At 39.6% G+C, this 27,970-nt stretch overlaps 1 protein-coding gene across 5 annotated transcripts; it reads left to right on the top strand.

Moving 5' to 3' along the window:
- Positions 1 to 9: 9 nt before the first annotated feature.
- Positions 10 to 25,905, top strand: LOC127004356 (phospholipase DDHD2-like). 5 transcript variants are annotated; one of them, XM_050871951.1, is made up of 17 exons: positions 10 to 42; positions 196 to 388; positions 1,546 to 1,611; positions 4,674 to 4,858; positions 5,593 to 5,716; positions 6,282 to 6,466; positions 7,135 to 7,287; positions 7,752 to 7,899; positions 10,694 to 10,803; positions 13,093 to 13,146; positions 18,308 to 18,442; positions 19,213 to 19,401; positions 19,642 to 19,795; positions 20,658 to 20,852; positions 21,675 to 21,814; positions 23,253 to 23,434; positions 23,934 to 25,905. In XM_050871951.1, exons 1-17 carry the CDS (start codon positions 25 to 27, stop codon positions 24,670 to 24,672), a joined length of 2,970 nt encoding a protein of 989 aa, XP_050727908.1. In that variant the 5' UTR covers positions 10 to 24; the 3' UTR covers positions 24,673 to 25,905. The 5 variants fall into 5 exon arrangements, with proteins under 5 accessions (XP_050727908.1, XP_050727910.1, XP_050727907.1 ...); XM_050871953.1 differs by lacking the exon at positions 10 to 42 and having other exon boundaries at positions 132 to 388; XM_050871950.1 differs by lacking the exon at positions 10 to 42 and having other exon boundaries at positions 200 to 388; positions 4,677 to 4,858.
- The last annotated feature ends 2,065 nt before the right edge of the window (positions 25,906 to 27,970 follow it).

Here is a 27,970-nt window from a genome sequence, read left to right as displayed (position 1 = left end):
CAGATGATGTCACCACTCGGGACCATGGACCATCTCGCTCGAGTTACGGACGATGTTTTCCACCCAGTCTAAAAACATATTGAACATATGCATTAGTTGTTTCAGCTGTTCAGAGTACATCATAAGTGAAAAATTTGTATGGTACAAAAAAGTTAGTGATGCATAACTGTGAAAGTCCCCTCTCGCTCTCCTCAGCCAGTCAGCCTGCCGGGCCATCACCACTCACCAGTGTCTCCCCGCCCCCACCCTGTGATGGCTGCTCCTGTCAACCCGCTGCTGAACTCCGTCTGCAGGGAGCCCGACCCCGCCCCCCTCGGCTTGCAGCCTGCCCTGCTGCTGCCCCCCGCACGGCACGGCACTGACGGCAGTCCCTCGGCCTCAGCGGCACGTGAGTAAAGTGGTGCCAGGGATGCTGCAGCTCGCCAGGGTGCGGTATGGGACGGGTGGCCCTCCTGCTGCCCCAGTGCTGGGCGCCGCGCCCCGGGCTGTGTGGCGCCGCCCTCACGGCAGGCACGATGGGTCTCACTGACCTAAGGTTGAATATAGGGATTGTCTTTTGGTTGAACTTTTTGCATATGCTTTTTGGCTTCCTGACCAAAAATCTCTTATTTTCCTCTTCCATATGCATCTTTATACAGTAATACTCTAGACAGGAATGGGAACCTGTTCATCAGCAGGGGATACTAGATCATGAAACTCCAGGCAAAATCTACCTCCATGCAGCTTGTGTACTATCAGAGGCTCCTTGCCATTAAGCTTTTCTCTCCCAGTCTCAAATCACCAAAGAGGTAGTATTTGCCCGCTGTGAAGTCTCATGGGCTAATTGAAGAAGGGGTAGCCACCTCCTGCAAAATTAATATTTACATTATGGATTCTTCTTTGGTCCTTGAATGCAGTACAGTATAAAATGACTTGGCAAAAATAGAAGGGAGGTCGAGGGGGGCGAAGCCCTATCCGTTAGGTAGGTTAAGTTAGATAAGGTTAGTTTAAATATATTAGGCATGCAGTGTGGTCCATTGGAAATACGCAGCACGGGACGGGGCAGGGTGGCGGCTGGGGTGGGTCCAGTATGCAGGCTGGTGATCACAGGTGGGATCAGGGCAGTGGCAGGTACACCTCAGGCATCGAAAAGTCAATCATTTAGTGATTTTCAGAAAATAAAACTATCTCCATGATAAAAAAGCATAATTTGCCCAGAAATAATCAGTCAGCATCTCAAAATTAGTAGGCTTCCCATCTCATGTATTTAGAGCTTAAGCTGAAATACATTTTCATGTTTCCTGGCTGTCTATGCCTCATCCAGATACATGTGACCATTCACGGTATATAAAGATTAAGAAAAAATAGAAGTGGAGGAACTAATGCATTATTAGATATTTTTGTAGGCTGGGATGAACTTCTCAGATGTTTTTGGTTATTGAAACCACTAAAATAGTTGAATCAAAATTAGGATAGGTGTAGTTATCATACCATAGATATTTAATTGAATTTATTTAAATTCTTACCCTAGCAATGCAAGAGCATCAGTGATTCCCTAACTTACAGAGCCAGGACCTACCCTCCCTGTGTCTTCCTATGACCATGTGGATCTGCAGGCTCCTGGCACAACCGGTAAATATGTGTATTATCTATTACAAATAAACTGCTCTTCTATTCCTCTCATATCATATCATAGTTATCTGTCATTCATTGCATTTGTTACCTACAGTGTATTTATCTTAACTAGTGGGTAGCCCCTTTCTTACAGTTCGTAATAATGCCAAACCTGTTCAAGCATTTTGCATCAACGCATGTCCCAGATCAGATTTTTAAAAGTCAAATTAGCAACTTCAATGCTGAATTTCTGTGCAGAACTTAACAAAGACTAATATTGTATCCCTAGATATTTCAGTTGTGTGACTACCATGAGTACAAATATACAGTCATACCTTGGTTTATGAGCTTAATTCGTTTTGGAATATTACTCGTAAACCAAATCAAACACACACTGTAGTGCTGAAAGCACAAAGATCGCACACTAAAGCACAAACTTAAGTGGACATGAGCACACGAGTGCTACCTCTGCGAGTGTATAATACAAACTGAGACCCCATTCCCATTGTTTTCCACTCTGAGTGCTCTTCGGCAGGATTATCAGTCAATCTCTTCCCTCTTTGTAGAAGCGTCTCTTAGAGAGTGTGTTTCCATTTGGAGGAACATATATTAAAATATGGTTTCATTTAACATTGGCCAAGTTTAATACAAGAAAATGGCCTCATTAAACTGAAACAAATAATCAGTGGAAATAAACAAAGAGTAATGCAAAAAAATCATTTAAATAAAAAAATAAATTTAAATAAAGAAAATACAATTTAAATCTTTTTTTTTTTTTTTTTTTAAGAAAAAAGTCTTGATTTTTTCCAACCCTGCCGTGAACAAAGGGAATCCACACTTGCATCTTCAACTTGTACAAACAGGATGCTCATACACAAAGTCAACACTCATAAACCAAGGCATTTTTAGTGATTTTTTTTTCCTCAAATCAAAACACTCGTTAACCCTAGATTACTATCGTTGCTGGAATAACGTGGTTACTATCGTTGTCCAGAATTCCGGAGAAACTTTGCGGTCATAAAAACACATATAGGAATGGTACAAAGTTCAATTACAAAATTTTTACTTAAACTAGAAGACATTCCTAATTATAAGACCTATAAATTTAACATATTACACTATAACAACATTACGAAAAAAAAGATAAGAAAATGTGTGAAAATTATTTAAAAAAACCTGCCTCTAACCAAGGCTCCACTGCCATCACTGTGTTGCCTGATAGTGATGAGTTGTGTCACACGTGGCGTTTACATGTCCCCTGAAATGCTCCAGCCACGGTAGCCCTTAGCCGCACAGATATGTCATATTTTCCATCCTTGTCCAAATTTTCAGACAATTGGGAACAGTTCAGGAAGAAAGCACAGGAAAAACACAAACGTACCTCACACACCAAGGGCAGAATACCAACTGAGATGTCATGGCCGTAGAGCACTGTAGGTCAAACAGACTTCCTTCCACAACGCTAATTAACCCCCCATGCCGGGATTCCGGACAACGATAGTAATCTAGGGTTAAGTAAGGCACTCATAAACCGAGATATTACTGTATACCTATGGGAAAATCAGAGGTGGGAAGATACCAACAGGGTAGAATGATTGTACAATTATAGTGCAGCGACTATGCCTGATGAACGAGTCTCTCATAACCCACTTAGCCAGTGGGGTACCTCTTTGGCCGACTCGGTAGGGAGTGGCTCTCCCGTCACGCTGGTTGTGGGTTCAATCCCAGGCAGCCGGTAAATACCCTGATCTTGATTCAGTTCTCGTGTGTTTCGATACATGCAGAGGACGTGTAGGAAAATAGAAAAAGAGAAAATAAACTCGCGGGGCATGACAATGGTGGCATAGCAGTGGGCATCCTCTCCTTCAGTTCTGTTGAGTTTCCCCGAAGGGGTAACAGGTAGGATGGCCCATGCTCCGAGGGTAATAGAAAATGGGAAGTGTTGGAGGTATGTCTCTTGGGGACATTGTGAAATAGTGCACCAAAATTGGTCACAGTCTAAAGGTCTCAACACACAGAAATTAATCTACATAGAGGGGAAAGACTTTAAAGTGGTTTGGCCACATGGAGCGAATGGAGGAGAGTAAGATGACCAGAAGGGTGTATGTGAGTGAGATAGAGGAAGGGAATGCTAGAGGACGACCTCCAGTGAAATGGAGGGATAGGGTGCAAGAGTACGTTAGGGAGAGGGGGGAAAGATCTTTAAGAAACTATGAGCAGGCAAGGAGGGAGTGTCTGGATAGAGAAAGTTGGAAGCTCTTCTGCCGTGGCCATCCCCTGGTGGGAGCTCCTAGGAGCAGGCGTCAATGAAATGAATGAATGAATGAGAGGGGAAAGTCGTGTAGTGCGGCGACTATGCCTGATGAACGAGCCTCTCATAACCCACTTAGCCAGTGGGGTACCTCTTTGGCCGACTCGATAGGGAGTGGCTCTCCCGTCACGCTGGTCGCGGGTTCAATCCCCGGCAGCCGGTGAATACCCTGATCTTGATTAATTCCTCGTGTGTTTCGATACACACAGAGGACGTGTAGGAAAATAGAAAAAGAGAAAATAAACTCACGGGGCATGACACAATCACTGATAACTGCAAGTAAAAATGGAATGTTGGATAATTCAGACAAAGAACAGATCTTTATTTTGCAGTGCATCATAATGTCTTTACTATGTTATATGCAACCAACAGCTCTCAGTAATTCCATCTCTCTATGTCTGATGTCTTGTGTCTCATATGAAATCCTCCACAGCAGTTTCCTTGCCTCAGAAATCCCCATTGATCCATTGCCAAGCATTGAATTCTTGCATCTATTGTTTTTTTGTTTTTTTATACTAATGATGTACTATTAACTTTACAATGGTTATGAGTAGTATGGTACATAAAAGTTCATATAATAATAAAATGGAAGCTCCACAAAAAGTGACAGTTGATTGATACAGTAGATAGATAGCTGTGGTGTATCAATCAGTATTCTCATTTACAGCTTTCTGTAGATTTTTTTTTTAGGCTAAGCCATCAGTTAGGAGCTAGACTGATAAGCTGGGGTGCGAGTAAGCCCTCTGACCCTGCAAACCTTCCTTGGTAGAAGATGTGTTCTTGAGTGAGCCCCAGCCCCTGCCCAGCTTTGCACCCCCCAGCAGCAGCACCTGCAGCTCCCCTACAGCCTCTGCACAGACGATACTCTTCACCACACCCCCTGCCTCTCCCCAAGATGACAACTTCCCTCCCGCCCACAGCACCTCGGTCCTGCCTCCCTCCTTTGAAAACATGGTGAGGCATTTTTTTACCTTGACTGCTTGTATTCATTATAAAATGCTTGTATTGCTTGTAATCCAAATTAGTGTTCAAGATTGGACTGCTTGGTTTATTATTATTATTATTACCATTATTTTTTATTATTATTATTATTATTATTATTATTATTATTATTATTATCATTATCATTAATTATTATTGTTGGTACAGTTCTATGATTTTTATCATTATTGAGATCTATGAAGGGGCATCATAGGAAAATAAACAATTGGTATACACACAAACAGAGCTCTCTCAATGAGCAGACATGGATATGAAAATAAGACAGTGACAGTAAAGAGAAAAAGAAAAGAAAAGGAGGGGACAGAAACAAACACAAGAAGTCAATTTTTTACCCTTCCAAAACGTGACACCCTTGTGCTTCATACTGTCTAAATATGAAATTCACTGGATGGCAACTTGAGATGGCTGTTAGTGGTTGATATTAATAGGTATGTTATGCCACTGAGAATGATATTTTTTGCAAATGGATGAACATTTCAATTAAATTCAGATATTGGCAATTCTTAATTGTAGAATATACAAGGTGATTTTAGCTTAGGAAGTTGATCTTACAACAATGTAACTGTTATACTGACTGGCTTTGTATGTTAAGTAAATAGAGAAAAAAAAAATGAAACTTAAGTCCTTGAGTGGCTGGGTATTAAAATTCACTTTGAATGCTATTTTGAACTCCCATTTATGTGCAGGCAAGTAATGGGGGTGAGATATACCACCCAGTGCTGCACCACTGGTTCTACTCTTCTGAGCTTCAGGGGTGGAAACCCTTCACATTCAATGACTCCTTCAAACTGGAGGAAGCCTTCATGCAGGGTAAGTGAACCCTCCACTGTTCTATGGTCTTTGAGCTGTGTGGTTATGGAATTTCAAGATTTCAATGAATTTAGGAAAATTTTCATTTCCCTGTTTCTGTCACACAAGAATACTATACATCTTAGGTACACTTCACCACCTTTCACATAATCTATCAGCCAATGACACCCAGTCCTTCATGTATCTTGCAAGTTTTTTGAGAGCTACTTCTTTGCTCAGTGTTATTTGTGTACTCAATTATTTGCCATTAAAAAAACACATTCCTCTTCATTCATTTAGACCTCCATATCAGTAAAACCAAAAAAGGCCTGCAAACCTTTGAGGACTGAGGCATGCTACAACATCATCATTTCTGCTTTAATCATAGGGGATGGTGCTGGAATGTCTAGTGCAACCCTTTTTAGGCAAGCTTTCTTCCTGTCTTAGGGGTTTTAGTGTTTCTTGAGCATTTTCAGTCCTGCTTGTTTTAGTAGTGAACCTTGTAATGGCAATAATGTTTTTGTAGATATAGTTTTGTATTTGTGGTTTAGATAAGTATATAAAATTGGCCAAATAAAATTTACAGGGAGTTTAGAACCTGTGGCAACTGAGGGTGGACGGCATGATGTTTACATCCAGGAGCGGATACGAAAAGCTGTGTACTGGGAGGAGAAAGAGCCTCCACCTGTTCGCCGGTGCAGCTGGTTCAGAAAGAGTGCCCTAGACCAACACCCACAGCCCTACACTGAGGATCTGGCAGCACTGCTAGAAGTAGGAAACACATCCTGGCTAAGGCCAAAACTACTGTGGTGGGATGCTGTGGGAATTCTAAATGTGTTGAAACACCAAGACAGAGACTATGTTGCTATAAAGTGGGCAAAGATTCTGATAATATGCAGACTTGACTAGTTCCTTCTCAAAACTCAAGCTATGCTTTAACAAATTAGTTGAAAAAGTTCAGTGAGTATAATGCATAAGCACATGAAATATTAGTGGATTGGATTCTGAATATTTTCATTAGGCAGCAGTACATTTCAACAGCTAAAATGCCAGAGAATGGACCATTTCAAAGGTGGAACCAGCACTATAACATAGTGTTTTAGATATCAGTATGTAGGTGTTTCATATTAAATCAGTGCAGATTTCAAACCATGTTTTTTCTTCAAGAACTTCTTCTTCTTCTTCTGCTTCTCCTTCTTTTTCATTTTCTTCTTCCTCTTCTTTTCATTTAATGATTTCTGGTGAGCTAATTATGTGTTCAGGGGGAAAGGGGTGTATCATATATAGTGTATTGCATCCATTGGTATTGTTTGTAGTACAGCTCTCATTGATACCTTATTCACACATTTGTTTTCCCTGTTGAAATACTGTCACATTTTTCAATATGACAAACACAACACACATTTGTTGCTAATGAAATATCCTTTATGGTGCCTCAGGAGGAGTACCATGTCTGTGTAACAAGTGGACAGTGGCACAGACAGGTGACACTTCCTGATGGTGACAAGGTAATGATTCACTCTCCCAGAGCCATCATCCATTACGTTGGCATTGGACTAGAAGGAGAGTTCCCCACTGCTGTGTCTGTTAATGTGAGTGACTTATCACATTCATTCTGATGTTTTTTGTGGGCTCTTAAATATATAAAGTGACTATTATCTTTGAGACCTGCTTGTATTTTCACTTTAGTTTATCTTCACATTTTTGTGGTACATATTCCAATTCTTCATTATCCTCACCATAATGATGTTGATTATCACCAGTAGCAGCAGCTGCAGCATTGACACTCATCTTGATCACTACTCTTGTTACTCACGTTGTTACAGTTTGGAGTCAAGAAAATCCCCAAAGTAACAAAAGTCAAAGATAATCACCCAGTCAAGAACTACGGCTCCAGGCCTCAAGTAGCATATTGCATCATATCATAAATTGAGTAAGACTAGTTTAATATCCTGTCACTTAAGTTATCAAGAACTTCAGGACAGTTTACAGTTCAGTCATTTAGTCAATAGAATGTTAACTGCATCCACTACTAACTGTTGCTTGTCACTACTAGGGTTCACAGGCACCACTCACAGTGCGCCGTGGAACAGAGGACTTCGAGATAGAAGATGGGGAGTGTGAGCTAGTTGACCACCTGCTGTTTTTGGTGCATGGCATTGGCTCTGTGTGCGACCTTCGCTTTAGGGCCGTGGAGCAGTGTGGTGAGTCGTGGAGCGAGTCCTGTTCCTGTATTTTATGACAGCTTTGCTTTTTACTACCACATCATCTCTATTTAATGTAAAGTTCTATAATGCATATTACTTTTTTCTTTTCTTTTTTCTTTTTTTTATACTTGGAACCTTGTTTTTTTTTTTTTTTTTTTTTTTTTTTTTTTACCCTTAGTCAATTTCCCTACTTAGTAAGGAATGTAAAAGGGATGACTCCATAATTTCCTGTTTTATCACCCTCTAACAATATAATGTTCTCTGTGTTTGCCTATTTACATACAGTAAGCCCTCCACTGTGGCAACTAATTGGTTCCAAAATAACATTAATAAACTCAGAAACACTGAACTAAAAGGAATGATCCAATAGAGTCATAATTGTGGCACTCCCTGCTGAAGTGCAGCAAGTGACACGCACAAGAAAACGAGAAAACTGCGATTAAAGTTGCGTTATCATCGTTTATCCGGGTCGCTAATCAAAATCAGAGCTGAAGCGAGGCAAGCAGCACACAGAGGAAAACAAGAGAATAGGGACTGCATTAATTTTGATCATTGTTGTTTCATGGATGCCTTTGCCTTGAATCAACCCCAGAGCATAAGTTTGTCAGTGATGTTCTTTTGTTTTTTTTGTTTTTTTACTTCAGCTCACAACCACTGTAGGGAGAGAATATTGGAGAGAGTAAACCATGCCTTGCAGAGAGAGAGAGAGGGTGAGGACCGCTGTGCCTGCTAATTGGCTGGAAGAGTCATGCAACTTTGAGCTACTGTGGACTGATTGGTTCATCACCCCTCTCATAGACTTCGCATCACTACCACCTGGAGTCTCTGTGTCTGCACTTTTGCTAAGCATTTCTTTGGAAAAAATGACCCTAATCCCATCTTTTTTGTGTGTGTGTGTGCGTGTGTGTCTGAAAACTTGCCTGAGAACGTCTGATTAGTTGGTCGATGTGAGGCAAGTGATATCTCAATATTGACCGCCATGTCACTTACTTCACTTCAGAGTGCCACAATTGATGTGGAAGGACAAACCAATGTCACTTATCTTTCCTCCCTTTCATATGTTTTTTTTTTTTCCCCTCTGGAAAAAGAGTTCATAATTGGTTGCTCAGTAATGATACATGCAACAAATCTTAGAATTAGTGCTAAAGTGTGTGGTGTGCCTATAGGTGGTATCCAAGGCTGATAAGGGAAAGCTACTATTCCTCCCCTCCCATCCTGATCAGCAATCTCCTACTTGTGAAAGCTTCTACCCGGGAAGAGAAGGCAACGGATATGAAGGATGAAGTATCCCAGGCATTAAATGGTATTCAAATAACTGATTCGAAATTTACAAATAGATGCAATATTGTCATGAACTTTCACAAAGAAGACTCAAGGGCTGAGGCTGCTCAAAATTTGGAGTTTCAAGCAAATTCATACCAAGAGTGTTTGAAAAGTGAGACCAAAGATATGTAATGTGCATAAAGAGAAGACCAAGGAAAAAATAAAGGAGACCATCTTAGACCGCAATGAATTCTTACACACAATTCTGGGTGTTGAGAATATAATTGAGCTGATTTTTAGTAAGCCTGCAGCTGGCGGTATGATGCACTACATTTCGAGGTGCGACCCAACTGTAAGAGAGCTGATTTATAAAAATCATGACAAGATAAAACTAGAATGGGGAATATACAGTGAGAGACAGATACCGTGCAATTATATGTTATCATTGGCAAAGATACGGTCGGCCAACTGTACTGCCAAAAACAATGGAGAGGCCCCGCAATGTTACAAATGTGCTGGGATCATTAATCAAGGGATTGCACCACAGCTGAAAAGAAATGCATAAATTGTATGAGGTACAAGAAGCCTGAAATTAATCACTCAGTGAATGACCAGTGTTGTGTTGTATTTCAGACTGAAATTAAGAGAATTCGTAACATAACCGATCATGGCTATCAGTGTTTGAGACTCGAAGATACAATGTGTCTGGTAAATGTATAGTGAGTTGGAAATAAACGTTGGATATTTGTGATACTACAAAAGAAAATATCTGATAAATAATAAATAAAACATTGGATATTTGTGATTTTCTAAAAGATCTTGATATTTTAGCATGAACCGAAACATGGGTTTGTGACAATGATAATGCCAAGTTTATTGAAATGACATCAGTAATCTTCAAGAACGCACTCAAGACTCACTCATTCACTCGATGTTATGAAGATGTTCATCGAGGATTATTTTTTGAGGCTAACATCATTATATTGTTGACGGCCCTGCGGAGCGCTGCGCTGGCAGCAGAGCAGGGCCTGAAACCTCATCAACATCGCAATTACTGCTGCCACCAGTACCTCTGGACCTCCAATGACTTGATCAGATCCTTCAAAATCTATGTCCTAATTAGGTCAAAGCTATCTTCATTTGCTTCATACTTTTCTTGGATCTCTTTTGCTGCATTTTTGTTTTATTTTCCATTTTAGCATTACATTTATCAGTCTGGAGCCTCTGTACTTCAATATTTGTGTTCTTGTCTTCCATTGTGTGTTCTATTCTTACAGTTTATGATCCTTTCACCATTATAACTATTCTCACTACCACGTTCTGTGGTGACATCATTATAGAAAATTACCATTTTTAACGTAAAGGTGGTCATGGGCTTATACATTCTTTCTGCAAGGATTAATTTGTTAATTTCATACTACATAGACTATGCATATCAGAAGTTGAAAGTTATTGTTTCCTTAAAGAAAAGTATTAGTATAAGTAAATAAATTCATCTAATGTCTTTTTTTTTTCTTCTTCTTTTTAGTTGATGATTTTCGAAAACTGGGACAGAATTTACTAGCAACTCATTTCAAACAGTCAAAGGATATGGGAAAGATAGGAAGAGTGGAAATTCTTCCTGTTTCATGGCATAAGGTAAGAACTTAAGGTGTAGAGCTTTGTGCAGGTTAGTGAATTTTGTTGAATAGTTTAAAACTTCTTTAGGAAAGTTGTCAGATAGTTAGGTACATTTATTTGACAACTCTAGTCTGGTTATTTTCTAATCATCTTTGGTTAACCATGAAAATATTGTTTCATTCAGCTTATTGCTTTTTAATACCAGCTTCAGTCACATAACTGACCAGAGTGATGCTAGACAATTTAATTTATGTGTCTGAGACCAGAGGGACTTTTGTATTACCCATCAATTTCAATCTTATGAAGTAGACCAGAGTGCCTTGCATTATTAACTAGTTCAGTTATAGAATGTAATTGGGACCAGTTTGACTTACATATGCATCATTTTTTTGTTACATAAGTGAGACCCTAATTATCTGTATTTCATACTAAATTGCCCAAAGCTTTGGAGTCATAGAAAGGAGGATATACAAATGAAGGGTTTATGAACAAATGGGATAAAAGAATGATGCTGGTTAATTCTTGCATAAGAAATTTGGACACCATAGCATTTTCTTTCTCAGTGGAATTCTCAAACCAGGAAAATTACAGTACAGTAGTATTGTAGGCACCCCAAGGACATGTGCTCCTATTGCACATTACACCTAGTATGCAAGGACCAAAACATTAGATTAAAAAAACATCAAATACATGAGTCAATTCCATAATACTTAGGGCAAAGGCAAAGAATGGCTCAAATCCATGTAGAAAGAGACAAAGATAGGAAAGAAAGCATAAGAAGGGAAGAAAAGAAAGGAAGTAAAAAAGATAAGGAAAGAAAGAATGGAAGAGAACAAAAAGAAAGGAATTAGAAAGTGAAAGAAAGGAATGAAGAAGGAAAAGAAAAAAAGCCATAATCATAGAAAAAAATTACTAGAATGAAGAGGAAGAGAAAATGCAACACTAATAATAAAATAATAAAAAGCCAAAAAAAAGGAAGGCATAAAAAGAAGAAGAGAAAGAAGACAAGCATGTGTGTGTGTGTGCATACGTGCATTCATGCATGTGTGCGTGCTTTGGCGGCAGCTGACCCTTTGTGATACAGGAGTCATGACATCAACATGCAGACCTTTGCGAATATTCTGTCAGTACAGCATGAGTGGAAGGGAGAGTCATGTCTTTGTCACCTTTACTCATGTATCATAAGAACACTGCTAAAGTGCCACCTGCAACCACCACTGTATTATGCCTCTAAGCTACAAAAAATGTCAGTCAGTCAGTGTGATGCTGCCCGTATCACATTTTGCCCTTAAGTATTCATTCCTAGTACACAAATTGGAATGCCTACTGTATTAGTTTGCAAAATGCATTCATGACCCCTACTCTCTGAGGGCATTATTTTATTTTTCAAATAAGCATGTCTTAGCCTTGCAGAAGACCAACTTACTCTATATCAACAAAATACAAATACAGTCTGGCTTCCACCAAGTTTTTGCTAGAGCAGATTTCACCACTGCTGATTATCTATCTATATATCTATAATTCTGATATCCTGGCCCCTCATGGGAACTTTCCTCCAAAGGTATAGCCACAGCAGAACTGTTCATGGTGAAGTGGTTAACTTTCCTAGCTACGAATCTGCAGGCCTGGGTTCAAATCCCAGCCTGGGCAGTCAGTGCACAGCTCACCCAGCTGTTCATCTTCCATTCCAGATTGGTCAATAAATGGATACCTAGGGTAATCTGTGGGAGAATAACTGTGGTAACCTGGATGTTGCACTTGCCCTGTATCCCGGGATAATGGGCTCTCACCCACCACAGGCTTAAGGGCCATTGAGATGGAGATCAGCACCATGACTACATGCTGCTTTAGCATATGCTCTCAACTTTACCTTACCTGTTGATTAATTTCATTGATGGTCTCTCCTTGACACTTTCTCCCTTAATCCTGTTCTCATACACTTTACAAAGTAATCCTCATTCATTCATTTTTTAGTAGATCTAAGGTAGGATCTTACTGTGTTCCACAGATGAATATAATTGGATTCTAAAATTAGAATTAAGAAGAATGTATAGAACTGTCTCCTAGGTCTGGCAGATTTGTATGGTCTGATAGCTACTATAAGTTTGCTTGAAGGAGCAACTTGAAACTTGGAAGTTACTGAATAGTAGAAAGACAAGTCTCTTGTCTTTTTTAAGTTTGTCTGATTCAGGGATTCTTATTTGTGTAAGGAAATTATGTGAATAGTCACAAAAATAATAGGGTTTCCATAATGTTACAGCAATGGAAGCTAAGTGAGATTACTTAAGATATTAATTTTGTATCCAGCTTATCTTCAGTCCAGATGGCAACAGGCAGAATGCAGGCATACAGCAGCGCAAGGTGAAACGATTCTGCAGTTCAGCTTTTTTTTTGTTTTTTGTTTTATATGCCTTTGGGTTGAGCCAGCATAATATTGCAGCTGAACAATAACTAATGATATGTGTACATACTTAAAGGTATTGGTGATTCTAATGATTGTGCAATAGTAGGTCATATTTGGTCAATCCAAGCATATAAAGAGGGTGAAGGGATTGTACAGGACAGTGCCTCTCTCACTACTACATGTCACTAAATATTGCTTCCATTATAATGATTCTACATCTTCCTCAAAATCTACAGTATATAATGTTAAGTTATTATTCAATCAGTCATTATTGCTTTATGTCCCAAGATCAAGTTCCGTTTGCATAAAGACTTCAGTGGCTTCCTTTAGGTAACAAAACCCTCACTTGCAATGATTTATGCACATATTCACTATGGCCAGGAGAGGCTTGGGCTTTGAGCTGTTTGCTTTTGTAATTTATTTTGGTCCCTCAACTAATGATACAGAGCTGTTCAAATCTTACTAACCAAGAACTGTCAGCTTAAATTACCAAGAGCTTGCTTTGGTTCCAATCCTAATACCCATTTTCCTGGTTGCCATTTGTGAAGTGAATGAATTCTTTCATACAAAATAGGTACACATTAAATATAGTGTATAGCAAGGCATACTCCCAGTTATAATTTTATTATCACCATTGATAATTATAATTAAAGTGTCATAAATTATAATCACGTTGATACAAAATTAGCAAGGTGAGAGGTATGATTCAGGCTTCCCATCATGTCAGACAAATTCTTGTATCAAAATTCAATGCAGCTTATTTCATATATGATTAATCATTTAGTTAACTTATTTTGGCACTGCTGTGTAGTCAGAATACACTACCCACTACTGAGTAGTCCCAAGTTCAAATTCTGATCAGGTAGAAGCAATTACGGGTGGACTTCTTTCTTATTATATCACTTTTTGACACATCATTGATGATAGATGATAGTCAATGAACTGTGACATCACTTTACTGCAAAATAAGGCTTTGATAACTATGGTTAATATTTGTAACCTGGGAGGTAACATGCCTATCTTGCAGGTTCAAACTACTACAGAACACTGCATCTTGAATTTCCCTCTGCCAAAATTCTTATCAGTACACTTCCAGAAGGAGGGCAGCACATGAAAATATCATTGAGAGATAAAAACAACTGTATTTGCCAGTGTCAAAGATGCATACCATTTTCAATTGCTATATTTTGAGAAAAAAAATAATGATATCCTGACCTTTACCAATTTTACCAAGATGGGTTTTTTTTTTTATTATTATTATTATTATTATTATTATTATTATTATTATTATTATTATTATTATTATTATTCTTTCATTACTTGTAGTGCTTGTCTACCATATACTATAGTCGGTTCCACGAGAACTGGCATAGATTTCCCTTCAGGGGTGGACTCGCGGACTTGGCGCCATTGCTTGAGCGACAGTCTCCGCGCCGCTCATTGGCTGTTGTTTACTAAATTTAAGCTGCGGCAATTTAGTTTGCCATGACATAGCCTACTATCTCTCGCTCTGTTACTTCTTAAAATCAACACTTTTGGTATATAAATGTAGTTATTCTTATAATCGGTCTTCCTTATGGCTATTTATTGGTTTATCACCCACAAATAAAAGAAACATATTTCAGGAATAATGATACGACGATGAAGGAAATGAGAAGGTTCTTGCCTTCGGCCGATGTTTACGTTATAGCACCGTAGCATCACTACACATTATGTAAGTAGCCTACTAAGCCAGGCCTAAAAATATACCAAGGAAACTTACAATAAATGAGTTAATTAGACTGTAGCCTAGCACTTTGTAGCAGTAAAAAGTCTAGCATCAACAGTCACTTCAGTCGGTGGACATTGTCCGTTCACATGTGTAGTGCGGCGACTATGCCTGATGAACGAGCCTCCCATAACCCACTTAGCCAGTGGGGTACCTCTTTGGCCGACTCGGTAAGGAGTGGCTCTCCCATCACGCTGGTCGCGGGTTCAATCCCAGGCAGCCGGCAATACCCTGATCTTGAGTAATTTCTCATGTGTTTCAATACACGCAGAGGACGTGTTGGAAAATAGAGGAAATAGAAAAGGAAAATCCCGGGGCATGACAGTGGTGGCATAGCGGTGGCATCCTATCCTGCGGTTCTGTTGAGTTTCCCTGAAGGGGTAGCAGGTAGGATGGCCCATGCTCTCCAGGGTAATAGAAAATGGGAGAGTTGGAAGTATGTCTCTATAAGGACATTGTGGAATAGTGAACCGATAGTGGTCACTGTCTAAGGTCTCAACACACAGAAATTAATCTACATAGAGGGGAAAGTCATGTAGTTCAGCGACTATGCCTGATGAACGAGCCTCCCATAACCCACTTAGCCAGTGGGGTACCTCTTTGGCCGACTCGGTAAGGAGTGGCTCTCCCGTCACGCTGGTCGCGGGTTCAATCCCAGGCAGCCGACGAATACCCTGATCTTGATTAATTTCTTGTGTGTTTCGATACACGCAGAGGACGTGTTAGAAAATAGAGGAAATGGAAAAAGAAAATCCCGGGGCATGACACATGCAGTTCTGACTTAGTTTTGTTATGAATGTCGTTTCAGATTAATTTATAATAGTACAAAAGGCACATACTTATCAATAAAGATATGCAATAATTAGTCTTTATTGGTGCAATCTGTTACCTTACAACTCACAAACGGTTTTGGTAGGAATACAAAGTCAATTTTATGCGCATCAGAACAAGTTAAGAATTGGCCAATGAGCGCGCAGTACCATCACCCATGCAATGATACCAAGTCTGCGAGTCCACCCCTGAAGGAAAATGTATGCCAGTTCTCGTGGAACCGACTATAGTGAACCAGCGTCATACTGTAATGTGTGTGTGTGTGTGTGTATATATATATATATATATATATATATATATATATATATATATATATATATATATATATATATATATACATACAGTCGTCCCTCAAATAGTACGGTTTCCAATAGTACAGTTTCGGATTTATACGGATTGTCATGGAAGAATTTTTTTTAGGATTTTTAAATTTCCCGCTCATCACACCAAGTGGTCATGCCATGAGTGGCAACACTGTTCTTCCAAAACACCTGCTGAAAGCACGCCAAAGCATTCGAGAAAGGTGTTCACCTTGCAGAAGAATTCAGATTTAGGAGAAGTTACGTTTTGGGATGAGTTACGTTGCGGTAGGGAGAGCATACCACGTGAATGAGAGCAGTGTTCGCTGTATCTATCATAGTGTAAAAGAAATTCTTGCCGTAGAAACTGCCAGTGCTCCAAGAGTGCTGCAAGAGTGGAGATAAAGGCCGTCCTTTTACTAAGCCTCGTCATTCCTATGGTAATGGCATCTCACTTGCACCAAAATGGCATATGCTGATCTTCCTGGCGACGTTTAACATGTATTACTAACTGTCCTGGCTGACAAACTCCTTACAACAAAAGATGAAAAGGAAGCTGCAGTGGTTATGGTGGCACAGAGAGGTGAAATGCAATGGAAATACTTATATGTGTTTGTTTGGGCTGCCATATTTGCCAATGACGTCATCACAGCACGAAGGTGCTCCACGTGCTACGGCTGCATTTGAGAGAGGGAATCGGGACTCTCGGAACGTCCCAAGTGCTCTCAAACGCATGACACCACAGCACGAGTTGCCAACTCAGCACATCTACTTGCTTCCGGCTTTGAGAGGTGGAGCGCCTCCGTGCTGTGATGATGTCATCAGCAAATATGGCGGCCCAAACAAACACATATAAGTGCTTCCATTGCATTTCACCTCTTTGTGCCACCATAACCACTGCAGACTCCTTTTCATCTTCTGTTGCAAGGAGCTCGTCAGCCAGGACAGCTTGTGATGCATGTTTAACCATCGTCAGGTAGATCAGCTTACTCCATTTTGCTGCGTGGGAGACGCCATTACCATAGCAAGGACGAGGTTAAGTTTACTTTAACTGAGAGGCACACAAAAGCGTTTGATAGAGGGTTCTGGGAGGTATGGCCTCCCGAGAGCTCCCGACTCGCTCTCTCAAACGCAGCCCACACCTCTAAAAACCAGGAGCAGAGTGGACGTGCCGAGTTGGCAACTGGTGCTGTGGTGTCACGCGTTTGAGAGCACTCAGGACTTTCCGAGAGTCCCAATTCCCTCTCTCAAACACAGCCCAGGGAGTGTTTCTAGGTGAGGCACTAATTTTATATGGATTTTCAAATATTGTATTGTGTCCTTGAAGAGGTCGCGTAAATCAAAACCAATGTAAATCAAACAAGAGGTAGGTTTCTATCGAAAAATAAATATTCACTTCATTCAGTGGAGAGGGAGAGAGAGAATATCCATATCACCGAGATATCCACTCAGGCAATCAGTCTCAGCCTCACTCGTGTGAGGAAGAAATGAGGGACACCATGAGCGACTGGCTAGTATTGGTACCGATACTGAGCAGTCTGGTACTGGTACCGTACCGTATAGCTGGTACCGGTACCTCCCCACCCCTATTGTTGAGTAGCGTGGCAGCGTGGGTACTGTATTGTTGTTCAAGTGGCGTGCCGGAAGAACTGAGCTCAGCTGTGTGGCCGCGGCACCATGTGTGTCCAGTTGCATGAGACATCTGGTGGCCACTCCATAAAATATCGTGTATAAATGAAAAAACGTGTAAATTAATAATTTATTTGGATTTTGGACCCCGCGTTATTTAAAAAACGCATAAACCAAACTCGCGTAAATCGAAAGTTACCTGTAGTACGGGGGTCCTGGGTCCCTAACCCCCGTACTATTTGAGGGACGACTGTAATCAACTAGACTGGCACAGCCCTTCAACATCATCTTATCTGTTCACTTCATAGTCTACAGGCCTAGATTACACCTACAGGTAGTGCAACATTTAGCATCCAAGAGGCATGCTAATTTTTAGTCATATTTTTAGGGGAAAAGTGTGTAATTTACACTGGCAAATATGGTGCTTTTAATTAAGAAATCTAGTTATCATCCCTTTATTTATTTATTTTATTTTTTATTTATTTATTTATTTTTTTTTCAAGTATTGGGTCAGTATTCTGTATTATTGGTTGTAACAATGACTCTTATTTGTATGGATTTTGTATATTTTAATATTTGTTTTATTTCTAGGCACTGCATGGAGATGCTACAGGAATTGATGAAAAACTAAAGCCTATTACACTCCGGTCAATTCCCAAACTCCGAGAATTTACAAATGACACAATACTTGATGTTCTTCTTTTTAACAGCCCAATATATTGCCAGGTAAGAACTCCAGATATGAAGAAATTTGTTGATTCAATATTATTCACGACTTTATTTTTACTTAATCATGAAACGTCAATGCACGTTTGCCAACCCACACTTGTGAGTGAACAGACGGAATGAAACCGACTTTAGTAGTAGCATCACAAACTAAGGAATAAAATGATGCTATGGTCAATTATTCACTGTCATCAATGATTCATAATTAATACATTCAAATGTCCCTTCCATAGTACCTTTCCTGGCGTTTTATGATTTTACAAATCTTTGATCAATCAGCTGAAGGAAATGGGGACCCCACAGGGGTGTTGTATCATGTGTGGGGACAGAGCACCTCAGCATATGAAGGCAGCTTAGCCACTTGCATGTAATAAAACACAATGTGCCCGAATTTCCATGTTAGGTTTTTAATTTGGATATTTTGAGGAGTACCAGTGAGGAAATCTGCAATAGTGATACTGTGTTCATCAAAACCAACTGTATTTTTGTATCTTTTTTCATGGTTTCCTGCACTTTAGAATTTGGACCTTTTCTTTTTTTTTTTTTTTTTTTTTTTCTAGATCATAATTTCATGTCTTCAAGAATTAGAAGTTATTTTTTAGTGAAATATGATAACCTGTTTTCAAGAATTTGAATGATTGGGATTTTTAGATGGGTAGAATTCATATGAATGGACTTTAGTGCATTTAATATGAGGGAGTGTTTATGCTGTCATGTTAAGGACAATAAAAACTGCTTGATATAAAGACAGATTCATCCCATACTTGCAGCACATCATGGACACGGTGGCCTCAGAGATAAACAGACTGTATGTCTTATACTGCCAACGTAACCCAGACTTCAGTGGGCCCGTTTCTCTTGGAGGCCACTCTTTAGGCTCCGTAATTCTCTTCGACCTCCTGAGTCATCAAAAAGCTGATGCAGAGGAAAGTTCAGCTAATAGTGCATCATCTACAAAGGTAAGATTTCATCCATCTCTCTTTTTCACTACCTGTAATGCAGATTGAGTTTCTTTTTATATTTCAGTTTGTGAACAAGGAAGCAGGTGGAAAATCAGAGATAGATTAAAGGTTTTGAATTTTAAAGAATTGTCTTTCCATTTCCATTAGGCAGATAGAAGGTGTCTACACTTATGATAAACAGAACAACGGGACTCTTTGTTTTTAAACTCCATCATGTGTAATATTTGATTATTGCAGGATGACCATTCATTTTGCGACAAGAACAGAGCCAACTCAATGACCTCACCTGTGGACTATCTCATGGGAGCATCAGGCACTGGACAGCCTTCTGTAGTGTACCCCAGGCTCTCATTCAAGCCTGAAGCCTTCTTTCTCATGGGTTCTCCAATTGGTAAGATGATCATGTTCATAGACCTGTTCTTGTCTATACTACAGCATCATCATCATCTCATCGACGCCTGCTCGTAGGAGCTCCCACCAGGGGATGGCCACGGCAGAAGAGTTTCCATCTTTCTCTATCTAGAGTTCTAGACACTCCCTCCTTGCCTGCTCAAAGTTTCTCAAGGATCTTTCACCCCTCTCCCTAACATACTCCTGCACCCTATCTCTCCATTTCACTGGAGATTGTCCTCTAACATTCCCTCCCTCTATCTCACTCATATACACCCTTCTGGTCATCTCACTCTCCTCCATTCACTCCATGTGGCCAAACCACTTTAAAGTCTGTCGCTTCACTTCTTCCACCACTCCATACTTCTTCCCTTCACCCACGTGACACATTCCAAAACGCTCATACACACTTTCATTACTCATTCCATCCATTCTACTCACACCACATGCACTTCTCAAATAACTCATTTCCACTGCCTACACTCTAAACTTCTGACTTTCATTCCAGGCCCATGTTTCACTTGCATATGTGAGGGCTGGTACTATTATTGTATTTCTCAACAATAAGCAGACTTGAATAATTGACATAGTTTAGTATAAGATCAACAGATGCTTAGTATTGTATCAACAGTCTTGGAAGGCAATCACAAAAGTCATGAGGAAAGTGAGAGGTGTATGTTTAGGTTTGGAAAATATGTGGAGGGAGGCACAAGGCTACTAATAGTTAGGATTCAGACCCAAACCATGGAAAGTTATCTAATTGGCAGAACTTGAAAACTAATTGCCAGAGAAGGTTTCAAGATTTTTTTTAATAATGGTAATGATCCATACATTTACCTGACCTTCCACCACCTCTCCAACAGCAATGTTTGTGACAGTCCGAGGCATTGACACCATTGGCCCAGACTTTGAGCTGCCCACATGCAAGCGGGTGTTTAACATCTTCCATCCATTTGATCCTGTTGCATACCGCCTTGAGACTCTCATTGACCCCACTCTGACAAATGTGAGGCCAGTTCTCATCCCACATCATAAAGGAAGGAAAAGAATGCACCTAGGTAAGAACAGATTTGAAAGAATTATAGTATAGTACAGTGGTGGTTCATGGAAAAATAAAAGGGAGGGACTACAAGCTTCACACAATGGTATAATAATAACTAAAAGGAATATGTTAACTTACACTATATATATATATATATATATATATATATATATATATATATATATATATATATATATATATATATATATATATTCTACTTTCCACTGTCATTGTTTGTCAGGGGATAATGAAAATATAAAGTATTCAAAGCAACTTAGCAAGCATGGCTCATTATACCACCACACTCACTTAACATCAACAAGGCCAAACAGAACTGACTCAAGACTGAGTGACTGGGCTACACTGGATGCAGCTAAGATTTAGTGCCAATAGATTGTATCCTATCATACAGCATGTTAGTAGTTACTTTGGAAAAACTTCTGTTTTGTCTAATTTGAATGTAAATTAATTTATATTTGTATTGAAAATAACTTACATGGACTTTTTGTTACAACACATTTGTTAGTTTCATGTCATTGTAGTATGAGGTTGATGGAGTCATACACGTGATATTGAGTGTCTCGTGGGGCTGCAGCTCTGCAGCCCTAATGAGCAAGCCACCACTGGTATAGTAAGGAAATAATTATAAAACAAAATAAATTTTCATTTGTATGAATATTTCAAGGATGCATTCTTCAGTCACTGTTTCTTTTAGAAACTGATATTCATACTTTTTTGTATTATGTAGCTTCTTTTTATGCTTGTTACTGTTTTTATTCAGTAGGCTATACCAAAATCCATTATCTGAAGCATTTACATTGTTTTTATTTTGTTACAGAATTGAAGGAGACAATTGAAAGGGTTGGTTCTGAATTCAAACAAAAGATTGTTGATTCCATCCAGGGAACATGGAATCGGCTTTACCAGATATACAGTGGAACCTCTTCCCAATCCAGCATTGACCAACAGGTGGATGAGGTGAGGTCAGACAAGGAAACTCCCACTTACTCCTTCCGCCTCACCTCAAAGCTGTGAGCTTTGATGACCAGGAAACACAAACGCCTTCACACATGCACACGCACACACACACATACACACACACACACACACACATACACACACACACACACACACACACACACATACACACACACACACACACACACACACACACACACACACACACACACACAGCTTCCCGCAAAGAAATATAGAGGTTTGGAACAGACTAAGTGAGGATGTAGTATCGGCAAAGAGTGTGCAGAGCTTTAAGGAAAAGTTGGACAAATACAGATACGGATACGGGACCACACGAGCGTAAGCCCAGGCCCTGTAAAACTACAACTAGGTAAATAGAACTAGGTAAATGCACGCTGACAACAGAAACAAAAAGATGTGGACAGACGAGGCGGAGATCAACAATCTATTTGCCAGTCGATCAGAGCCTGAGCAACAGCTAAGTACAGTGCCCTCTTGAGTTTCGCGCTATCCGAGTTTCGCGATCCTCAAGCTTCGCGGTTAGTCCTAAGTTCTTACCATCCCAACTTTCGCGCATTATCACCTCAAGTTTCGCGCTGCTTGCCATGTACGGGTCACGTCTACTTACCATCGGCATCACACACGCTACCTTAAAAAGTAGTATCACGCTGGACGTTTTTCTCCGAACATTGTAGCTATGGCAAGAGAGGGAAAGACTTATTAACACGTTAACCGCGTTTGAACTTCCCGCTGCCTCCTCCCTGTCGTGTTTGGTTCAACTCGGCGCGGCCTCAATACCACGCGAGCCCCCGACTCGAGAGGTGTGTAGCTTCACTCTGGTTATGAGCCCCTCTTGTGAAAGGTGAGATAGAGAGGATGAAAACAATGAGAAAGGAGAAGGGTGTGGGGAGGTAGGGTCAGAAAGGAGTCAGGTCAGGTCAGGTCCATACCCGTCACACACATACAGAAGGTGAAATGAGAAGGATGCAGGGAGGATGGGGCAGAAAGGAGAATCAGATCAGGGCTTTGGTCAAAACATGACCTGAGTCAGGTTGTGTCCTGCCTTGACTTGTCATACACACACACACACACACACACATACACAAAACTTATTGATGGCAATTTGATTTCATTTCACTTAAGTTTAATGACAGATCACCTGACTCCAAGTGGAGCAGCCATAGCTGTGGAAAGTTACTCATTGAGCAAGTAACAATAAATGAAATTGTCACATAGAATTACAGTCAGTTAATATATTTCTTTGTTACCAAGTGCCAACTATTCATTTACCATCGATCTTTTTGATAACTATGCCTTGAATTCTCCCAAGTTGATTTTAATGACAATAGACATTTTTGCTCCCATCCATGTTCTTCAGTGTTATGTGCTTCACTTTTCATTGATTACTTATTTTGCTAATTGGTCTCCCCTCTGGTAGGCACTAGCAGCTCAGTTGTACTTGGGAGAGGAAGAAGGGACACCCAGCACAGGCAGCAGTGAGCTAGCCATCACAGTGGGTCATCTAAATTCTGGCCGGAGGATAGACTATGTGTTGCAGGAGAAGCCATATGAGAGCTTCAATGAGTACATCTTTGCTCTGCAGGCACATGTTACCTACTGGTAAGTAGGTGATTTACATCACCAATCAGCCATATGCCATGATTATTATCAAGGGAGTGGGAGCAATACTGGGAAGTTTATTATATGAAATCTCCCTACTTTGTTTCAGTAAGTTGGAAGAGGGTCCCCTTTTACATTTTTTTAAGAGATATGTAAATATAGAGACGTTAAAAGTCAATATAGGAAAAAGTAAGGTTTTGTCACCGATACTGTCTCCAACTTTTGTCCGGAGATTATCTTCTCTGCTTCATGCACACAACATTACTGAGCACTTCTATGCTGATGACACCCAGATTTATGATGATGATTTAGATATATGTGCATTTGTAGTTTATATAAATATTTAACAATCATCTGTGGCCTGGAAATGCCATGTGCACTAATGTATATAAGCAGGATTTGGTAGGGATATCCAAGTCAGCATACATTTCTGTTAAATGCTTAGGGTTAAGTTATATGATAGATATCCATTGTGATTTATAACTGTTTACTTTTTTAGGGAGTCTGAGGACACAATGTTGCTGATCCTGAAGGAGCTATATGGTCCGCAAGGAGTCCTGGCAGATGCAGAGAAGATCCAGCCACTGGCCAGTGCCCACCATGTTCCTGATGGAAGCTCACCCTTGAGTTCACCATCTACTAGCCCTCTGAACCAGCACAAGGCAGTGTCATCCATTCCAGCCAGCCCAGCATCTGAACCTAGTCAGCCTATTCCAATGTTTACCACAAATGATGCTGTTCCATTGCTCTCTCCCCCTCAAACAAGTGAAGCTGAGTCTTCCTCTCATACACCTCCACCACCTTTCTCCAACTTCCAGCCCCCACCTCCATCCACCTCTCCTTTTACTCCATCCCAGTCACCTCTCCTTCCCCATCCACCTGCACCTTCATCCCAATCTCCTCTTTCTTCAACACAACCAAATATTTCTGCATTACAACCTCCACCTCCTACATCTCAATCACCCATGCCTCCTCCACAACCCCCTCTTCTTCCACCTCAACCTTCCCTTACACCCCCTCAGCCTTCCTCTTCCCCATTGCTTCCAACGACTCCTCCCAGTGGCCCTCCACCATCTAGAGGCCAGCCCAGAGTTATTGGAGGGCGACCAATAATGGAATTGTCAGCCCAGACAATGGGAATGGATCCAACAGTGCGTCCAAGTGACACAAACCCAATTGGACCTCCACCAAAGCTACCAGGAGTGAATTTTCGAAGACCCTCACCCTTTAAAAGATAAACTTAGATAAGAATGAATCCTAGGAATAGAGATGGTAGATGAGTGTGTGCATGTATGTCTGTGTGTGTAATTCACCATGGCCTGATCACGAGTTGGACTCGCTTTTGCCAGCAGGTACCCTCATGACGTGAGCAAGTGCTCATTTTGTCGATCTCTGGGTACTGCCAGGACCTCACACCCCACACACCCCATCCCCCTTGCTCAAGGGGGGACAGTAACCACTCCTAGTCAACGGAAAGAATCCGGCCTGAGCGGGGCATGAACCGCCGCCTGTTTGGCCTTGCCTTGCAGCGCTTCGCTCTAACCGATTGAACTACCAGAGCAGTATCAGAGGGGTGTGTGTGTGTGTGTGTGTGTGTATAATACCCCAAATTCCACTTTTTCATCATCCACATGACCTCTGCGTGTCACAAAACACACGAGAAATTGATCCAGATCCTGAAATGGAGAAACAAACATTGCCGATCTTGGGGATTGAACCCACGACCAGCCAGATGGGAGGCCATTCCTCTAATTTCCAGCTAAACAGGCACCCCCTTCCCCTTAGCCAGGTGTATTTTGTGGGCTTGTCTGCATCAGGCAGGTAGGTTACTGTCTGCAGGGGGGGGGAAGAGAGAGAGAGAGTCAGACAGACAGACAGACGAGTGAGAAATGTGTATAATATAGTCCAGACATTATGACTTAATGAATGTCCATGACAAATGTGATTTTGTAAATAATGGATGTATAGTACTTAATATGATAAGCAGTTTGATAAGTCAGGTAACCCCCATGGATTATCAAGTTCCAGAATTAAAAGTTTTAAGAAGGGTTTATATATAAAAATTATAATTGAAATTCTTATAGTTTCCTAGTTTCCGTAGTTGCAAAAAATATTTTTATATTTCTTTGCTTTTTCGGCATTACAGCAAAGAAATAATTATTTGTGTTCAGGTGTTTTGTGTTGGTGGATATATGTACAGTTAGCATATACTAGAGGGAGCACCTCCCCTACTTGGTGTTGCTCTTTTTTGTGTAAGGGTGTCTATGGTGTGATGGCAAGGATCTGATATTTTACAGGTCTAAATCTATCTTCCACCTACCAGGAAGTGTTACAGGAAATAGTAGTTATTATCCATGCACTTTTTTTAATACTTTAAACAATAATAAGGAAGTTAAGAATATAAAGAATATTATAGTATCTACATCATTTTGGGCCAATATACAGTCATAATGGTATCAAAAATGACTATGTACTTGTGTTTATTGTTTTCCTTAAAAGTGATTATAATTATTTTTTGAAAAGTATATTCTCAAAAATAAAATTGGCATATCTCATTCATACAAACCGGTATTTATAGTTTGTGGATCTGACTATATATATATATATATATATATATATATATATATATATATATATATATATATATATATATATATATATATATATATATATATATATATATATATATATATAGTCTGCAAGAGGCCGGTTGGCCTATACAAGGCAGCTCCTGTACACTCAACCCCACCTTACCTCACCATCCATGGCTTTATCTAACCTTTTCTTGAATGTATCTATGGTGTTGGCACCCACAACATAGCTCCCAAGCCTGTTCCATTCATCTACCACTCTATTGGTGAACCAATTCTTGCCTATGTCTTTGTTGAATCTGAATTTATGTAACTTGAAACCATTGCTACGCATCCTACCTGGCTCTTTTACTAGCAAAATTTTATTGACATCCCCTTTGTTAAACCCCTTCATCCATTTATAGACTTCGATCAAGTCTCCTCGCAACCTTCGCCTTTCTAGAGAGTGTAGGTTTAACTGCTTCAGCCTGTCTTCATAAGGCAAGTTTCTCACCCCCTGAATCATCTTTGTCATCCTCCTCTGTACAGATTCTAACATCTTGATATCCATTCTATAGTAGGGGGACCAGAACTGAACTGCATAATCGAGATGAGGTCTAACTAGTGCTAAGTAAAGTTTGAGGATGACATCAGCGCTCCTATTGCTTACGTTCCTTGAGATGAAACCAAATACTCTGTTTGCCCGATTTTTAGCCTGAATGCATTGAGCCCTAGGACGGAGGTCAGCGCTCACTAGTACTCCTAAGTCTCTCTCACACCCAGACCTGCTTAGAGGAGTGCCATTTAGGGAGTAATTGTGTGAGGGATTATTCCTACCTACACTCAGAATGCTACACCTCCCGACATTGAATTCCATCTGCCACTTCCCCGCCCAATCATATATATATATATATATATATATATATATATATATATATATATATATATATATATATATATATATATATATATATATATATATATATATATATATATATATATATATATATATATATATATATATATATATATATATATATATATATATATATATATATATATATATATATATATATATATATATATATATATATATATATATATATATATATATATATATATATATATATATATACAACAAAGGAGACAGCTCAAGGGCACAAAAAAGAAAACAATAATAAAAAAAAAGCCCGCTACTCGCTGCTCCAAAAAGAATCAAAAGAGGTGGCCGAATATATATATATATATATATATATATATATATATATATATATATATATATATATATATATATATATATATATATATATATATATATATATATATATATATAATATATATATATATATATATATATATATATATATATATATAAGATGAAAGTAGAGTGAGAGGGATAAAATCCATTGGAAGGCATTTTGGAAATTGAAGATTTGTACCAGACTACAATTTATTATGCTTTCGAGGCAACAGCCAAACTTTCACTAACACGGCTCATAAGAGAAGACCATTGGAATCAGTTGGGATGGTAAATCATCACTCATCTGCAGAGCAGCTCCTATTGAATTGACACTGTTTTAGTGATCAGAAAAAAAATGCTTTTAAGCATTTCCATTAAGACAAAGTCAACTACGCAGCTGCATGTTTGGTGGAGTTTGGTGGTTAGTTGTGCACTCAATTACCCGTGGCTGATTAATCATAGTAGTGATGAACGATGCATGAGTTTTTCAGTAATTGATTATTTTGATTACCTTCATGATCAGTAAGCAATAAGTAATGTATTACTTTCCGATTACTTTCACCTGAAAATAGATTATAGTGTTTCTCTCTCTCTCTCTCTCTCTCTCTCTCTCTCTCTCTCTCTCTCTCTCTCTCTCTCTCTCTCTCTACTTGCAACAATAAACTATCAATAAATCTCTCTCTCTCTCTCTCTCTCTCTCTCTCTCTCTCTCTCTCTCTCTCTCTC

This window comes from Eriocheir sinensis, chromosome 28 (genome assembly GCF_024679095.1).
Source record: "Eriocheir sinensis breed Jianghai 21 chromosome 28, ASM2467909v1, whole genome shotgun sequence".
NCBI classification, from domain to species: Eukaryota; Metazoa; Arthropoda; class Malacostraca; order Decapoda; family Varunidae; genus Eriocheir; species Eriocheir sinensis.
The sequence above is the reverse complement of the archived record's forward strand: the minus strand, read 5'-3'. Positions and strand labels throughout refer to the sequence as shown.